The 17,935-nt window shown below is 29.5% G+C and overlaps 1 protein-coding gene across 1 annotated transcript in view; it reads left to right on the forward strand.

Annotated features, from left to right (window-relative positions):
• The first annotated feature begins 236 nt into the window (after window positions 1–236).
• LOC127285010 (titin homolog) overlaps window positions 237–17,935 on the forward strand; it is a 32,616-nt gene continuing 14,917 nt past the window's right edge. Inside the window, exons 1-3 of the mRNA XM_051310770.1 lie at window positions 237–350; window positions 7,496–13,018; window positions 14,961–15,055. Coding sequence (XP_051166727.1) covers window positions 7,507–13,018; window positions 14,961–15,055 — 5,607 coding nt within the window. The 5' untranslated portion in view covers window positions 237–350; window positions 7,496–7,506. The remainder of the gene's footprint in view (window positions 351–7,495; window positions 13,019–14,960; window positions 15,056–17,935) is intronic.

Here is a 17,935-nt window from a genome sequence, read left to right on the forward strand (position 1 = left end):
CTGATTCTTGGAGATACATATACTATGTTTCGCTGTCAACCCTTTAGAAATGAAATCTCAAACTAGTCGAAAGTATACATATATATATATATATATATAACATTTGCATCGACTGTAGTATAATACTTCTTTCTTATAGTCACGTGGCCATGGAACCCGCACCTAATCGATGGAAAAGCATCGACCGCCCCCTGACGAAGGTGAAAACCGTTGTCGTTGTTCAGTCAAACGAAGAACCTCCACCTGCAACTTCCCTTAAACCTGTTTTTAATTTTAATTCTTTTGTTTATTGAAAGGAACGTGCAAAATTTTTTAAATTATTTTCTTAAAAAAAAACAGATCTTCTAGAGGTACGTTTTTATTTTATTATAGTGATCGCATTGTTTATAGATTTATAATTGTCTAGAAATTTTTTTTTATTGTTTTTATCGTATATCTACCTATAGACGAATCGTTTAATACGAGTAGAGATGAACTTTCTGATAAGGAAGTTCAAAAAATGAAAACCGGCTAATTTTTAATTTTTTTTTTGCTTTTCATAACAAATAAATAAAAAAATGTTACTTGAAATTTTTTATTTAATTAAATAAAATTAATTAAATTTTGCAAAATTAAATTCAAATTTAATTTAAATTTACAAAGAATGGGTGAAAATAAATATTGTCAAAAAAAAAAAACTAATTTTTTTTGTAGAATAAAGTTCTCAAAAGGGAATTGATTTTCAGCTCCGAAACAATTCAAATGTTTATTGAAATTTTATTTTTTTTAAATGTATTGTCCTTGGTGATCATAAAATGAAATATATAAATTTTGATGTTAACGTTAATGAAATATCGATTATTAAATTATAAAAAGAGAATTTATATTGAAAAGAAATATTGGAATTTTTTTTTATTTATTGTCAATCTTCTTTATTTCTAAATTTAACTCGTTGGTTGTTTTTATTAAAAAATTTGTTCTTGAATTTTATATACCTATATATAAAGTTTTTATGTAGATAAAACAATACTGAAAAAGTAAGTTTACGTTTCCTCGAAGTTTGAAAATGAAAAATCGATAGAGAAATGCAATTTTTTTAAACCTTTTTTTTCAGAATTTGTTAATTCATTAAATTTTTTTATTATTATTTAAATTTAAATAAATTTAAAAAAAAATTATAATATTTTTATAATATATTTCATTAATAATATCCTGTATTAATTATGGCCCTACGAGTGTTGAGTTTATAGGTTTATAGTTTATAGTTTATAGGGTAAATGTACTAATTTCGGCGCGATTCGAGTCAAAATACCATTGAAATAGAAAATTCAACATTTCTATTGTATAAGGTCAATTTAAGACTTATTAAACTAAAAGGTTATGTTATTTAAATATTTAAAAAAATTTAACTTCAAAAAAATCGATTATTTCAACAAATATGAGAAATTAAAACTAATACCGTAAAAAAATATTTTTTCAATAATGTAACAACAAAAAATTGCGTAACATTTTTTTAAAAAAATTGTTTTCACTCAGAAATATTAAATACAACATATAAATGTAAATATTAAAATATTAAAAAAATAATAAAAAAATAAAAAATATTTAAAAAAGAAATCATTCTTTTTTTTTGAAATATTTCAATGAAATCGTCATTGAATTCTAAATTTGTGAATCATAAATGATAAAGGCGTGTACACGTGCCTTCCTCGCCCCCTTTTCACCCTCGAAGTAAATATAAAAGATCATAAACTTTACTAGTATAGTCAGCGGAGTCACGATGAAAGAGATTTCCGCAAAATTCCACGGCTAAAAATTCGTACAATAAACATTCAATCAGATTGAACTGATGCGCTTATATATATATATATATATATATATATATATATATGTCTATCCGAAGTTCTAAAAAAAATTTTCCCTTGTTTCTTATTTTTTTAGTTTCTTTTTTTGCCACAAATCAAATTAACGAAAAAGTTTTCTAAATCAACTTATTTAAAGTTTCTATAAATAAGTAGTTAAAAAAAAGTTATAAAATTATTTCTTATAATTTAAATTAAGAATGACACACAAGAATAATTTGTTACAAATAGTAATTAAGAATTTTAATTGATCGCGTGTTTACTTGGTTTTTGTATTTCGCAGTTGCGGTTTAGAGACTGATTGATAATAATTATATTGTTTACTTCTTGAAGGACAACAAACATTTATATCCGTCAATTAAAAAAGAAAAAAAAAATTTTCCCTAAAAATTTATAAAAAAAAATTTTTTTTTTATTTAATAGTTTTTTTTAGTTTTTATTATTTATCTTTAAATTAACCTACCTATAAAATTTGCAATAATAGAAAAATCGATATTTTACTATCGGCAGCGTGAAACTATCGATTTTGAAAGTCACAAAATGTATTAATGTTTCGCAATATATTTAAAATTATTTTTCATATTAAATTAAATAGTAATTTTAAATTTAATAATTGAATCAAAAATTAAAAAATAATTGAAAGAAAATATGAAAATAAAAATTGAAAATAATTTTTTTTTTGTAAATATATTTTGCGGTGAAATCTGTAGATGATTGGTGACGAGGAAACTAAATAAACCTGTCATTAAACCGAAAAATTATTTTTAGCCTAATGACGTCAATAAAATCGATTCAGGGCAAAGATTAGCATTTTAGAATCATCCATAAATAACTTTATAAGTTGTCTAGGACTTTTGATTTATTAGAAAATACTGTTTAGATCACGTGTATATTGTTTACTATACCATGTTTTTAATTTTCAAAATCGAATTTTCAATTTTTTTTGCGGTTTGAAAAGCTATTGAACTTGAAATAGATGTAAATTGAAAAAATTTGATAAATACAATAAATATAAGTGATTTAATTAATTAATTTCATTAATCTAATTAATTTATTACTGTTGTAAAATTAAAATTTTTTTTATAAATATAATTCCAAAATTATTTTCATTATTTTTCTCAATATTCTAAAAATCGGAGATGTGAGAAAAAAATTTGAAATAATAACAAAAATTGATCTTATTTTCTGCAAAAATTGACGATAATGAATATTTTCCAAAGATATTAGAAACATTTTAATGACATTTAAAACTGCTGAAATGTTTAAATCTATGAATAACTAAGTTTTAGCTCTATGTACCTCTTATGACGACAAGAATGTTTATTCATGCTGTCGTCAAGGTTGACTCTTTGCAAACTTTACAGTCCGCAAAATATATATACAAAATGTACTTCAAAGCATTATTTATACACTTATGAACTGTCTCAATAGTTTCTGAATTAGCATTCTATCTTACATTTGAACAGAAAATCTAAAAAAAAAATGCACAAAATAAATTACATAAATGAAATTTTTTTTCACAAAAATTAGATACAACTATAAAAATAGTTAAAATTATTTTTATTATAACTTTTTTTATTATATTTTATTAAAAATTTTTATTATAACTTTTTTTATTATATTTTATTTAAAAGATTCGGATTAAATCCACAAAAACAGTCCGGTTTAATCTGCGGAAACTATACGAAAATAATCTGTATTAGTGAGCAATCAATCCGGACGAATATTTAAATCCGATATCTTTTCGAAATAGTCTAGAAATGACATGAAATCAATCTGTAATTATATTTTGAAAACAATCTGATTTTGGTTTGAATATTATTAATCCAAAATGAGTCCAGAATAATCTGGAGTTAATACTGTCAAGCAAATCAAAATTCCCGCGGTTGGTTTTTCTCTTTCTTCTCGAAGTTGGTCTGAAAATTCTAGAAAAATGACAAAAATTAATAATATTAAAATTTTTCCAACAAAATCCATTAGATTCACTTTAAAGAAACGTTCCTAAAACGTTTGATGTACGTCAAAATAAAGTATTAAAAGCGTAAATGACGTTTTTGACACATCGCTAAGTAGAAAAATGAATGTAATAAAAGATGTAATTGTATCATAATTGCAAAATTTTAAGTGGCCCAACCATCACTATCACGTCGTTTTACTTTTTTATTACACAGACAAAAAAGCATGATACAAACATCAAATAAGGCACCACATTTTCAAAGAATTGCCAAACGAATAAACTTAGTCAACTTACATTACTGTTTGCATCTTCTTCTTTTGTTTAATTCATTTTTTCGGACATCATAAACAAGTTTTCCTTTTAATCTTTAGTGCACTTTTACAAAACATGTCTATACAAATTACGCATTTCACTGAGACTTGCTAAAAGTGATGTGAAAAGTTTATTACTATCGCTTTAAGTACTTACATGTAAAGGTAGATGGCGCTAATGTGAAAGGGTTTTAAACCCCTACTAATAACGGTTTTTACATTTATTTTTGAATTTTCAGAGAATTTATTATTATTTTATTAATACAGTTTATTAATTAACAATAAAAGCACTAGTTAACTACACTTTTAATTACTTTATTTACGAGAGCCAAGACGCCAAGTAATTTTACAAAAAAAATAACCGGAAGAAAACATTTAAATAACCCGAAAAATAAATTAATTTATTTTTACTAATAACCAGCACAGGTACTCTATTGTTACTTTATGGTTGCAGTAGAAAGGAGGCGGTAAGGAAAAACACCATTAATTGCACAGAATTTACAATTACATTATTTATTAATAATTGCTTAAATAAATAATTGAATTTATCACTCGGTTGCCTTAATTAAAATTTTAATAATTGCTTAAGTTGGGTTTAATCCCGATTGTTAATTTATTACTTAGTTTTAATTCGGCAAAATTCCGAGTAATTAAAACGTGTCTGAAGAACGAAAATACAAGATTCTTTATTTAATTTTACTTACAATTTTTTTAATAATGACGAAGACGTTGCGTCCCATTATTATATGCTTTTTATAATTATTTCGCAAATAAATGTAGAACATTCAGATTAATTATAATATTCAATTTAATATAATATCCGCTAGATATCGATAACCGATTCGTGGCTGTCGTTAACGCAGATCCCGTAATTATTCGATGTTGAATTGATTGACGATAAAAGTTCACAGGAAAATGGCTGCAGAAATATTTTGACAGATCGTCAACAAAACAGTGATTTTATCTTCCTGGTGCTTTTAAATATTTGGGATTCATATCCGAATATATACACAAGTAAACTTGATAACTTCTTAATAACTTCAGATTTTCCAAGATCGCAAAAATGATGATTTTGCATATATGACCTGAACAGCGCCTAATTTGTTTTACGTGTAAGATCTCCATATACATGTATACAAATACGGTCCCCCACGAGACATGGGGTCAAGAGTTCAGTTAATGCAACTCACACACCGAATGCGAAAGACGTGTGCACAAAGTGCTAACGCACGCTAGCCTCAAGCGATGTAGGCTGTAACCAATGCCACCACGAATTCATACCCAATGCCTGGCGGAGAGCCGAAGGTCTCCTGGGCTCCAGACACAAACCCGTGATACCGTTCTACTCAGGTATGAGTACCACTTTCCAGTATCCAGGGAACCTGAGGCCATACTGGGGGTCGGTTACCGTTAAATACGACAACATTATGAAAAGCAATGGATGCTTGCACACTATCCGAGAATTTTTCGGTAGTTTTTCCAATTCTACGTGAACTCTATTAGAAAAATGAAAAATTTGAATTTTCTTATTTGTTTATAACAATTTGTGTAAACAAAGTAATTTTTTAAACAATATTTTATTTAAAATTTTTTTCTAAACCATAGAGGTAAAATACTCTCTGATTCTGAACAGCTTTCAGAAAAGATATGTTTGTTAACTCCATAATTAAAATATCATTAGGCTCATAGATTCAGGTAGTTTCCGATTTTTACAACGCATAAACAAGGCGTCGACGTAGCAGACAAGCTGTGACAACTATATTTTTAATATTCATTTTTTAAAAGCAAATATCAAATTATAATAATACTTTGCTGCACACTGTACTCGGGCTAACGTGCGACTGTAATCATATCTGAAAGAATTCCTTCGCATACCTGAAGTTTTCGTAGGATGATCAAATGTCGTATGACAAAAATCAGACAGTGTGTAAAACTCGTTCCACGGCGGATATGACCTGGACAGTGTAAAAGGGACTTACGTGCAAAAAAAATTAATTTTTTATTGATTGGTGATTGTGATAGAAAAAAGTTTTCTATATCAGAATCACCAATCAATAAAAAATCGATTTTTTCGCACATCATAATGTTTTGTTTCAAATTCATTCTTTTTTCAAAAAAATGTTTTTATATTGCTACTATTTTAAAAATTTTGATTCCGAAATTTTAATATACATATTTACACTGATATTACACAATTATTCTCTTCTTTAAACGTTTTTATATTTATACTATTAAAATCTCTCTATCGACAATGGTGGCGCCAAGCTCCTAAACATAAAATATAGATAGGTAGCACCATTTTGGGTCTACTGTTTTCCCTTGTGGGAGCACACACCATAAAAAATGTTGTATTCAAACATTTTTGTTGGGATTATTAAATATATTAGAGAAATAAATCAAAGGTTTAAAAGACAATGAGAACACAACAAATTACAGTTACACATTTATTCAATAAGCTAGAAGAATAAAATGTTTTACACGTGATTCAATAGTGTGTTAATGAGTGACAATAATACTGATGCTTATCGGACGTTGTTGTAATAAGTCGGTGTCCCTTTTGACGGCTAGGACCAGACCGAGTTGTCCTTTAAAGATTTGGAAAAGGTTTTGTAGTGTCAGGTATTGAAGGAAAATGTTTGTAGTGGTGTAAGTGTATTTGTAATAGTGTGCTTAGTCGTTGTATTCCAACAATTTTCATTAAAAATATTTCAAATAAATTATTCACTTTTCAGACATATATTTTTCTTAAAACTTTAAAATTAAAAAAAATTGAATGTTTGGATAAGTTTAATCATTTTTGATTTGTAACAATGTTAGATCAGATTATGATGGGATTGTTCCAAAAAAAAAATTTTCACGTATACAAATTCCGGACTCATTTCAGATTAAGTTTTTTGAATGGTCTAAAATAAATTTCTTATGGACTGTTTTCGTAAAAGTTTCAAGCTCCCTACTTAACACAAACTTTTGCGAGTTAAAAAATACAAAATTAAATGTATTATGAAAAGTCGTCTTTTATTCATATGTATATTTAAAATGTTAAAGAACATTAGTCGTATCTTTTAATTTGGTACATAAAATAATTAATTTAGATTTTTGTCGTTGACAGTGTTGACGGACTTATATGAAATTTCAGTGCAGTAGTATCGTTTGTACCTGACACTATCAACTTCACAGAGAAATTTTTACTTTTCTTTCTAAATCAATTGAAGTTCGTTTTCTTTTCGACAATTTTGAGACCGAATTGTCACTTCTCCCAAAGCAATCAATGTATCTAAAAAATAAGTAAAAAATATCGAAATTTCAGTTAACAGTATTCCATTCATTCAGTAAAAAAAAAAGACGTTGAACTGAATCCAAAGAATCGTTTTTTATTGAATTTTCAGCTCGCAGTAAAATGGCGACCTCAACGGAGGATTTAAATATTCCGGAAGGCTTCCTGGTGGCACCTCGAGTACCTCAGGGATTGGCAGCAGCCGTGGAAGGTCTGACTCGCGAGGTGATTCGCCAAAGACCGGAAGACATTTATGTTTTTGCAGCTCATCATTTTGAGAAACTTCTTCATCTTCGCGAAGCTTACGGTGTAACGAGAAGTCTATCGGTGGATGAGAGAAATATTCAAGCACTTCGTGATATGAGTGAGGCTCTAAGAAAGAGAGACGCATTTCGAGAGGAGAGAAATTCACGAGATTTCGCATATCAAAGTGGTTGGTCGTTAAACGAGACAGCTAAAGTTCTCGAGCGTCATAGAAGTATTTTCGGTGAAGAGGGACAAAAAATAACCACCGATGAGGTAAGACAATTGGCTTCTGAGAAGGAGAGAGAGAAAGTTGAACATTACCGTCGACATCGTTCGTTGGAAAAACGAACAACGAGAAAAAAAGATGAAGGTAATGTAAGGAATGGTTTAAAGTTAATTTCGCAAATTCCTACTCTGCCTGGTAGCACTGTAAAGGATATTAAAAGTGAGTTGAGGAAGAATAGAATTAGCAGTCAGGAGAGGCGAACTTTTCTCGAGAAGACGGAATCGGAAAGTTTGAAAAGTAGTGGAAGAACTTTGGAAAGAAGAGAGATGGAGGAAGAAGGGAGGAGGAGACGTTTAGAAAGGAAATCAAAGGGTCTCAGTATGGATCGAGTGAAAGATTATGTAGTGAAGAAGTTTTCAACGACAAGGAGTCTTGAGGAGCTGCAGTCACCGACTTATGTCGAAAAGGTGCAAGAAGTTATCGATGAGACAGCGCCAATTATAAAAGGAAGAGTTGAGGAACTTAAGAATTCTATGAATTCGAAGAGAATTAGGAGCCTCGAATCGGAGAGATCCTCTAGTGATAAGTCAAGATCCAAAGAATCTAGTGGCAAGTCGGGAAGCGAAGAATCCGAAAATAGATTCCGAAGTAAAAAGTCCAGAGATGAGAAATCAAAAGAGAAAAAGAATAGGGAGGAGAGAATCAGTCGTTCAAGGATAAAGGAGCAAAAATTAAAAAGTTTAAAGAGTTCAAAAGCTTCTGAGGTAGAACCAAATGATTCTCTAGAAGATGTTGAGACTCTAAAATCGGAGGTGGAATCAATTGGATCGAAAAATGGATTGGAGATGAGATTAAATGAAACACAAACTCTTTTGGAGGGAATATCATCGGCGTTTACGGCTCCAATGAGAAGGTCTTCTTCTGCCAAAGATCTTCGAAATCGAATGTCGGAGGGTTCGGATGTTTCTTTTCCTGTTGTCAGGCCGCTGTCTTCTAAAGCTCATTCGAGAAGTGTTTCGCGAAGTGATTCTGCTAATTTTGTTCTACCTCCAATTTCTCCAGATGCTCCGAAATCTACCAAGATCAAGGAGGATTTGATATTGCCTGTACTGTCACGTCCCGGTAGTTCTAGTGTGGAAAAGGAAGCAGATGTGAGAATAAAGGAGGAGATAAGTGAAGAAAAAATTGTTGGAGAAGAAAATATTAGTGATACTAGTGGTAAATATGAAGAAATTGTAGATAATAAAAATTATAGTGTAGATAATGTCGATGATTCCTTACCTATGAGTCCGAAGGAGTTAAAAATTATAGACACAGAGATAGAGGAGGTATTTAGGGATAGTTTAAACGTAACACCGGAACCTTCTGAGACTCCATCGAGGCCGGATTCTTTGGAACCGGAAGTGCAAAAGGAAGACCAGCAATCGGATCTGAAGGAACAATTATTGGAAATTGAAACAGTGGAGAAGAATATACAGAGTCTTTTAGATCCTAAAGATAATTTATCTCAGGACGAAATAAGTATACGGAGGAAACTACAAGAGCTCGAAAATTCTGAACTGAGAATTAATGATATTTTGCAAGAAACAGAAAAACTTGAAAGTGTCGCGGAAAAATTAAAGACACTAGAGGAAGTGGAGAAACGAATCGATAGCTTTTTGGATGAGCCAGGAAATTTTAGAAAGGAAGAAGATTCCGGAGGTGCAATAATAGGGGAAGAGGAATTAGTTGATGGAAATTCGGAAAGTGAAGGAAAGGAAAAGAAACACAATACCGAGGAAGAGGAAAGTGAAGTTAAAAAAGAAAAAGATGAAGTAGAGGAGGAGGAAACGGAACAAGAAGAAGATAACGCAAATTCAGATAAAGAAGATAAATTCTACAAGGAGGAAGTAGAGGGTAATTTTATCCCTTCAATTCCTTATTCATTTGTGTTAACCGAAGGTTCTCCTTGTGAAATTCCAGATTCTGTGACAACAGTTATTATACCTGATAGAATTTCAACTCCAGATTCCGATATACTTGAAGTTGAAGTTGAGGATGGTGAAGTTCGATCAAGAATGACGCCAAATACCAATAAAATAGAAGATCAAGACGACGAGTTGTCTAATAAACCGGAAGCTTCGGATTTATATGTTTTTGGAGAAATTATCGAACCCGAACCAAAGAGTTCTTTGCATGATATTGATTTGATTACGAAAACCGGATACGATATTATGATTCCTCATCAAGATTTAGATCAAATTAAGGAGGAGGATGATAAAGATTTGGATCGAATTAAAGAAGAAGATAGTGAGGCAGTTAGAATTAAATCTGGAAGAGAAACGGAATTACAACAGATTGTGGAAGAAGTGCAGGATAAAATAGAGGAAGAGGTTAAAAATAATGTAGAGCAGATAGAGGAAGAGGTTAAAATAGAGAAAGATGATGATGTTCTGAAATCAGTAGATGAGACTGAAAATAAAGTAAAGGGAGATGTTGAGGATAAAGAACAAGAGGATCAGGATAAAACGAAAGACGTCAAGGGTAATGAGAGTGAAGATATTGATGAGGAGGAATTAAAGGTTCTTCAACTAATGACGTCGTCTCTTAAAGAAATCCAAGAAAGCGAGAATGGAGAAATATTACAGGAAAATGAAAATAAGAATCAAGATCTGTTTGAAGATTTATCAACGGAAGTGCAAAGGATAGCAGATTCAGAATCGACAGACGAAACAAAAGAAACGAGCATCACTGATGGGATTCAGGAGACAACGGATGTTGTGGAGAATTCCTTGGAAATTGAAGAAAGTACCGGTAGGTCAATAGAGTCAACAAATGAGGTTAAGGAGACTACAATGACTGATCAATCAAATACGAGTCTCTCTCTTGATCCAGGAATTCCTATTGTTCCCGAATTGAATTTAGATTCCCTTCAGGATATAACTGTTTCCTCATTTAAGCTGACCGATGAAGAAATAGAGAAAAAGGAAAACGAAGAAACTGAGAGTATTGTTTCGACGACGGAGCCAGAAATTTCTATCAATAATGAAAAAATTGAAGAGGAGGAAAAAGAAGAAGAGGATTATTTAAAAGGAAGTGAGGTAGATAAAGTAAAACCGGAAGAGGTTGAAGAAAATGTTGAGAAGGCGAGAGTTAGTAAATTAGAAAGCGAAGGGATTAAAGGTGAAGATATTGGAGAAAATGATAATAAAGGAAATGAGAATGGAGGGGTTGATATTGCTAAAGCAAAAGAAGAAGAAGAAGTAATTAATTCTGAAGAACTAAAAAAAGTAGAAGAAGTAATAAATTCTGATAGTTTTGAAAAGCAAAAAGTCATTGAAGAAATGGTTAAAGAACAGGTGGAAGTAAAAGAGGATCTTTGTGTGAAAGCTACATCTTATGTGACAACTTCAGGTGGTGAAGATGAAGCGGAAGAAAATAATAAAGACACAGCAGAAGAAGAAAATGAAACAGAAGATACTTTTAATAAAAAGTCAATATTAGATGAAGAAACTAAAGATCAAGTTCAAAAAGAAGAAAGAAAAAATGATGTAAATCAAGAAGAAGGAAAAATAAAAGTGGATGATGTAACAAAAGAAATGGACACAAAAGAAGAAATTTCGCTTCAAGACGAATTGAAAGAGGAATCTAAAGAAAATGATAAGGCATCAGTGGAAGGCGATAGAAAAGAAGAAATAGAGGCTAATGAAACTGAAATAGTGAAAGATGAGAATGAAATTAACATCAATGAAGAAAAAAATATTGCCGTTGAAGTAGAAAAAGAAAATGAAATTGAAGAGGGAAAAGAAGCTAGCGTTAAGGAAGAAAAAGATGCATCAGCTGAAGAAGGAAGAGTTTTTATTGAAGAAGAAAAAGAAGCAACAGTTGAAGATGTTACAGAAGTTAAACCCGAAAGTGAAAAAGAGACTGAAATTGAAGAAAAAGAAGAAACATTAGCTAAAGAAAAAGAAAATACAATTGAAAAGGAAGTTGAAGAAGAAACGGAGACTGAAATTGAAAAACAAGAAGAAGCTACAGCTAAAGAAGAAAATGAAACTACAATTCAAGAAGTTACAGAAGCAAAGCTTGAAGAAGAAACTGAGACTGAAATTAAAAATCAAGAAGAAGCTACAGCTAAAGAAGAAAAAGAAACTTCAATCCAAGAAGTTACAGAAGCAAAGCTTGAAGAAGAAACTGAGACTGAAATTAAAAATCAAGAAGAAGCTACAGCTAAAGAAGAAAATGAAACTACAATCCAAGAATTTACAGAAGCTAAGCTTGAAGAAGAAATCGAGACTGAAAAACTAGAAGAAGTTAAAACTAAAAAAGAAAAAGAAACTACAATCGAAGAAGATACAGAATCTAAGTTTAAAGAAGAAACCGAAACTGAAATTGTAAAACAAGAAGAAGATATAGCTAAAGAAGAAAAAGAAACTACAATCGAAAAAGTTACAGAAGCTACGAATAAAGAAGAAACCGAGACTGAAACTAAAAAACAAGAAGAAGCTATTAATGAAAAAGAAGCTACAATAGAAGAAGATACTGAAGCTAAGCTTAAAGAAGAAATCGATACTGAAACGGAAAGAAAAGAAGAATCTAAAATTGAAAATAAAGAAGAAACTGCAGCTAATGAAGAAAAGGAAACTACAATCCAAGAAGATACAGAAGTTAAGGACAATGAAGAGAACGAAATTAAAGTTACTGAAAAAGAAGCTGCAGTCGAAGAAGAAAATAAATTTGAAGCTGAACAAAGTATCAAAATTGATAACGAAAAAAATATTGAGACTCAAATTGAAAAAGAATCAGAAATTCCTCAAACTGATGCAAATGAAAAAGAAGAGTCAATTGAATTAATAGAATCAAGATCTGCAAGTCAATGTACAACACGACGTATTAATTCTGCAAATAATTCGCCAACGAAGGAAGAACATTTCAGTAATAGTGAAGAAATTAATAAAATTGAAAAAAACAATGATAATGAAAATGAAACACAAATTAACGAAAAAAATAACGATTTTGAAATTCAAGAAACAATAAAAGCCGATATTGTTACAAATGCCATTGATGATGATAATTTGGATGAAAAAAAAGAATATCATATTTATGTACCCGATTTAAATGACAGTGAAAATAGTATTTCCGATTCTAGTTCTTTCATCTCAGCAGCGACAAAAATTCAAGCAGGTATTATAAAAATTTTATGATTATTATTAATTTTAATATTTGTGATGTGCATTGTAGAAAGGGCCCAAAGATTCAAAAGAAAATTTTAAGGTTATATTTATGATAGTTTTAGTTTGATTTAAAAATTTTAATTATATATATAATCAAAATCAGTTTATATTTGAATATGCCCTGAATAACATTAGTTTATAATGAATTTTTGATTCAATTTGGAAATTTTTGTTCTAAAACTATCATAAACATAACCTATAAATTTTAACTTCTTAGCTCTCTTTCTTCAGAGCGCCTTTTGTTTCATAAAAGTGCACCTAGGATTTATTGTTACGTAACTTACGTAACGTAATGTAGTATCATGTAAAAAATGATCTTACTTAAAGTTGCAATATTTGTATTTCTACATAAAACTACGTAAAAACATGTAAATAACGTCATGTTACGCAAAACATTCGATATAACGTATTAAGCGTATCATGGCTCAAAATATACATGTAATACGAAAAAATATGCGTTACGTATGTTCCGTACCTTAAGATTACGTTACAGTGAATAAATTTACGTAACTATGTGTAAAAGAGTGTAATTATGCAAGGTAGCGTACGCTATCTTACATAGATTTATGTTGCGCATTAAATTTACAGATAAATTTACGTAAGATACGTAAATTTACATAATAATACACACATCTACGTAAAATCATTATTATTCGTAAAATACGTAACTCAGGGTAAGTTTCGCTATTATAATGCGTGAATTACGTAAAATAATTTGCAATACGTATAATGCGTAAATTACGTAAAATACGTAAAATAATTCGTAATGCCTATATAATACGTAAAGTACGTTAAAAATATTTTACGTACTGTTATTCTTGAAGAAATATATTGTTAATTGTTTAAGGGGGGAACACCAGTTGTAACTCAAAAAATAATGCTTTTTTCAAGAATATTTTCCAAAAGAACAATGAATCTTTTTAAAGAATACTATTTATTAGTTAAAAGTACATGTAAAAAGCTGTAATTTAAAAGAAAAAAAAAATTTTTTTAACAAAAACTTTTGGAGATATGAGCCATTGAAGTGGCGTCTTAAGAAAAAAGGCGAATTGCGGTGACCAGCATTCTGCAAGTATACTTCGTCTGAAATACAAAAATGAAATTGATTTACATTTATTATAAGATTATCTAGTTCGTGATCGAAGGATTTAAAAAAAAAAAAAAATTTGACAAAATGGCGACCTGTCAAAGTCAAAAGTATGATTTTCGTTAAAAAAATACGGTCGATTTTCAGCTATATAAAAAAAAGTTTTGATTAAAAAAAAAAATCCTTCGATCACGAACTAGACTTATATGTGTAAATGAAGCACACTAAATTTTAAATAAATCGGTTTAATGGTATTCGAGTAATCGTGGTCACCGACTTGGAAAATGTCATTTTGAGAAAAACGCATTAAAAGTTTCAACTTACTTTTTTTTGTTCAGAAGAAATTTTGTTTCTAAGTTACAAAGAGTCATCGATTCCTGGACCATATAATAACTCTTCCGCAGTGGTTGCCGTTTCTAAATCATAGGAAAAGGCCATCTGTCGTTAGGGTCAGGTATGGCTGGCCACCTTGTATGAAGCCACGGGACGCGCCGCTGCAGTGTTCTGTATATCTCATTTATTTTTCACCGGATCAACTTTGAAATTTACAGACACATTTCTAAATATGTATACTTTAAGAAAATGCACCAAAAAAAAAATCGATTTTTCGAAAGTTACAACTGGTGTTCCCCCCTTAAGGTCGATTAAATGAAAAAAAGAAATTTACCGGAAATTAGAAAATTGCTAAGTTTTAGAATGAGTGATTGTCTCGTTTAGAAATGACCTCGTAATTTTTTTTTTTTTTGCCTTTATTATAAATGATGAAATAAAGGACATCTGATAAGAATTTTCATTTCCATTAAAGGGATTCGAGGATTTTTAATTCGAAGACGCCTACAGAATTCGCAATTTCGCAGTTCAACATTGGATAGTGTACCATCGATCCAAGAGAGTTTTGTGGTGAGTAATTTATTTTTATTATTATAATGCATCATGACTATTGTACGTGCTGCCTTCCTCGTTCTCTTAGACATGAATTCATTCACGGTTTGCACGCACTGTTATCGAAATATATATATATATATATATATATATATATATATATATATATATATATATATATATATATATATATATATATGTACACACGCTGCATTTACATTTAAAGAATATAAATTGACTATTCCCATACACAGTAAAAATCTGAACACTATTTATGTATAATATTCACTAAACGTATTTAAATATTCAGAATACGTATTATAGCAATAATTTTTCAATTTAACTGTGATGATATATGACTTTTCTATTATATCAAGGTCTATAAACTACTTTTAATTTATGGTCAAGGACGTATGTTATGTATTGTAAATTCCTCCAGAATTTATAGAGAAATCGTTTCTGTCACGTTTTTTAAAATTATACTTCCCTTTTTGCAAAGTCAAATCTTTTTACGATCACATTGCATTGGTTTAAAAAAATAATATTAATAATAAAAATAATAGTAATAATAATAATATTAATTATTATTATGTTATTTTATTAATTACATTGCAACATTTATTTTAAATTGAATCTTTCAAATTTTCATCATTTTAATTTCTTCTTGCTTTTTTCACTCTCTAAATTTGAATTAATTAAAAATAACTAATTGTTATGAGTTAGTTGTGAGTTTTTTTGAGTTTCTTCTTCGTCAATTAGAAAAAATAATTTAATTATCAGTAAAAAATAACTAATTTTCAGTGTAAAAATAACTGAAAAAAAGATTGAGTTTGACTAATTGAATTAGTTCCAGAAATTTTAATTATTTTTGACATTAATTGACTTTAAATTATTTTAAATAAGAGCACGCGCAAATTCGATTCGGTCAATAATGGAAGTGTTCGGCAATCACTAACAGTCACTGTCAGTGATGTTGTTATTGGGCTGATCCAACAAAATCTATATTCTGATTAGGTAATTTTTACTGCCAGTAACTCTCACGAACACGCACAATATTATTCGACTTTCGATTTTCATTCGATATTTTAAGGTTATGATTGTTTTTAGAAAAAATATTATCGAAATGGCTTGAAAATATTTATTATACTATAATTGTCTTCATTAAAAAAAAAAAATTCACCTGCTTTAAGTAATTACCGAGTTTGTTGAACTTTTCGTGATACCGAATGCAGGTAGACGTTCTTTATATAAAAAAAAAAACCAGAAACCTAGAAACTGACCTCGACTTTGATTTACAATACTCTATTAAAATGAAATTACAACTTTAAATTGCAAATTTTCATTCACCAATCTGGATGAAAAAAATTTCATAGAAAAAGCAGGCACAAAATTACAAGTTTATTAAAATCGAATTTTTATTTAACTTGAATTCACATTTAAAAGAATTTTTATTTATTGGAACTCCTATAGCTGAATATTCATTCACACGAAAAAAAAGTAGAATTTTTACCCCAAAATCGGTATAAAAATTACCTGCAACAAATTTTATCCTAGTTGAGGGCGCCACCGTCTATGTGAATTAGCATTGGTGAAAATTACCCGCAACAAAATTTACCCAGCATTTTTTCTGTGTTTAACATAATTTTAACTGAGTAACGTTTTTATTAAATGCCAGAATCTCTAATTTCATCGAAACTTGGTTTGCCATAATTTTTATTTATACAAATTGTCGTTTGATAGAAATTTTAAAACAACCCAATTTTCATTTGACAGAAATTGCAAATATCCGACAGTTTTTGGCGCGAATTTTAAAATTAATCAATCACAATTTTTTTGATTATTTCTGATTGGTGTATTTTAAAATTCGCGCCAAAACTTTTCTTTAGGATATATGTTTGGACATTTGCAATTTTGGTCAAATGAAAATTCGGTGATTTGATATAATTCTCTCAAATGACAATTCGTACTAATGAAACTTCCAACAAATAAAGTTTTGATAAAATGGAAATTCTGCGCTATTTAAAAATTCGACTAACAATAAGTAGACATTCTATTAAAAGATAATTCTGTTAAATAAAAATTTAAATAAAAATAAAAATAAATTTACATGTGAATTTAGTTAAGTCAAAATTTTATTAACCCCTTCGCTGTGAGGAGTAAAATCTTAAATGTGGGTCCAAAATGTTAAGAAACTTTTTTACAATCAAAATTTTTGTAACTGAGTGAAATTATGTTTTTGGGGTTGCTGAGTACGAATCTGATGTTAGTTTTTCAAAATTCAAAATGGCGGATCCAATATGGCGGACATATTTTTTCTAAATTCAGTGGATTTGCTTGAAACACGTTACTCGGGGGTTTTTGGGGTCGCTAATTACGAATCCGGTGTTAGTTTTTCAAAATGGCGGATACAATATGGCGGACATATTTTTCTAAATTCGTTGGATTTGCTTGGAACACGTTACTTGGAGATTTTTGGAGTTGCTGAGTACGAATCTAATGTTAGTTTTTTAAAATTCAAAATGGTGGATCCAATATGGCGGAAGATTTTTTAAAAATTCATCGGATTCACTTGAAACTTATTATCGGCGGTATTTGAGATCGCTGATTACGAATCTGTTGTTAGTGTTTCAAAATTCAAAACAGCGTATCTAATATGGCGGATATATTTTTCAAAATTGCGTCAGTTTTTGCTTCAAAACACATTACTCAGAGCTTTTCAAGATCGCTTATTACAAATCTGATATTACTTTTTCAAAACTCAAAATGGCGGACAGAAAAATTAAGAAGCAATCGAATTTACTTAAAACTTATTACTCAAAGGTTTTCAGTGTCATCTAAATTCAAATTTAGATTTTAGAAATTAAAAACTGTGAATGAAATATGGCGAAAATTAATAAT

The sequence above is a fragment of the Leptopilina boulardi genome, unplaced genomic scaffold, assembly GCF_019393585.1.
Source record: "Leptopilina boulardi isolate dan_hultmark-lab unplaced genomic scaffold, ZJU_Lbou_2.1 LbouV2_327, whole genome shotgun sequence".
Taxonomy (NCBI): Eukaryota; Metazoa; Arthropoda; class Insecta; order Hymenoptera; family Figitidae; genus Leptopilina; species Leptopilina boulardi.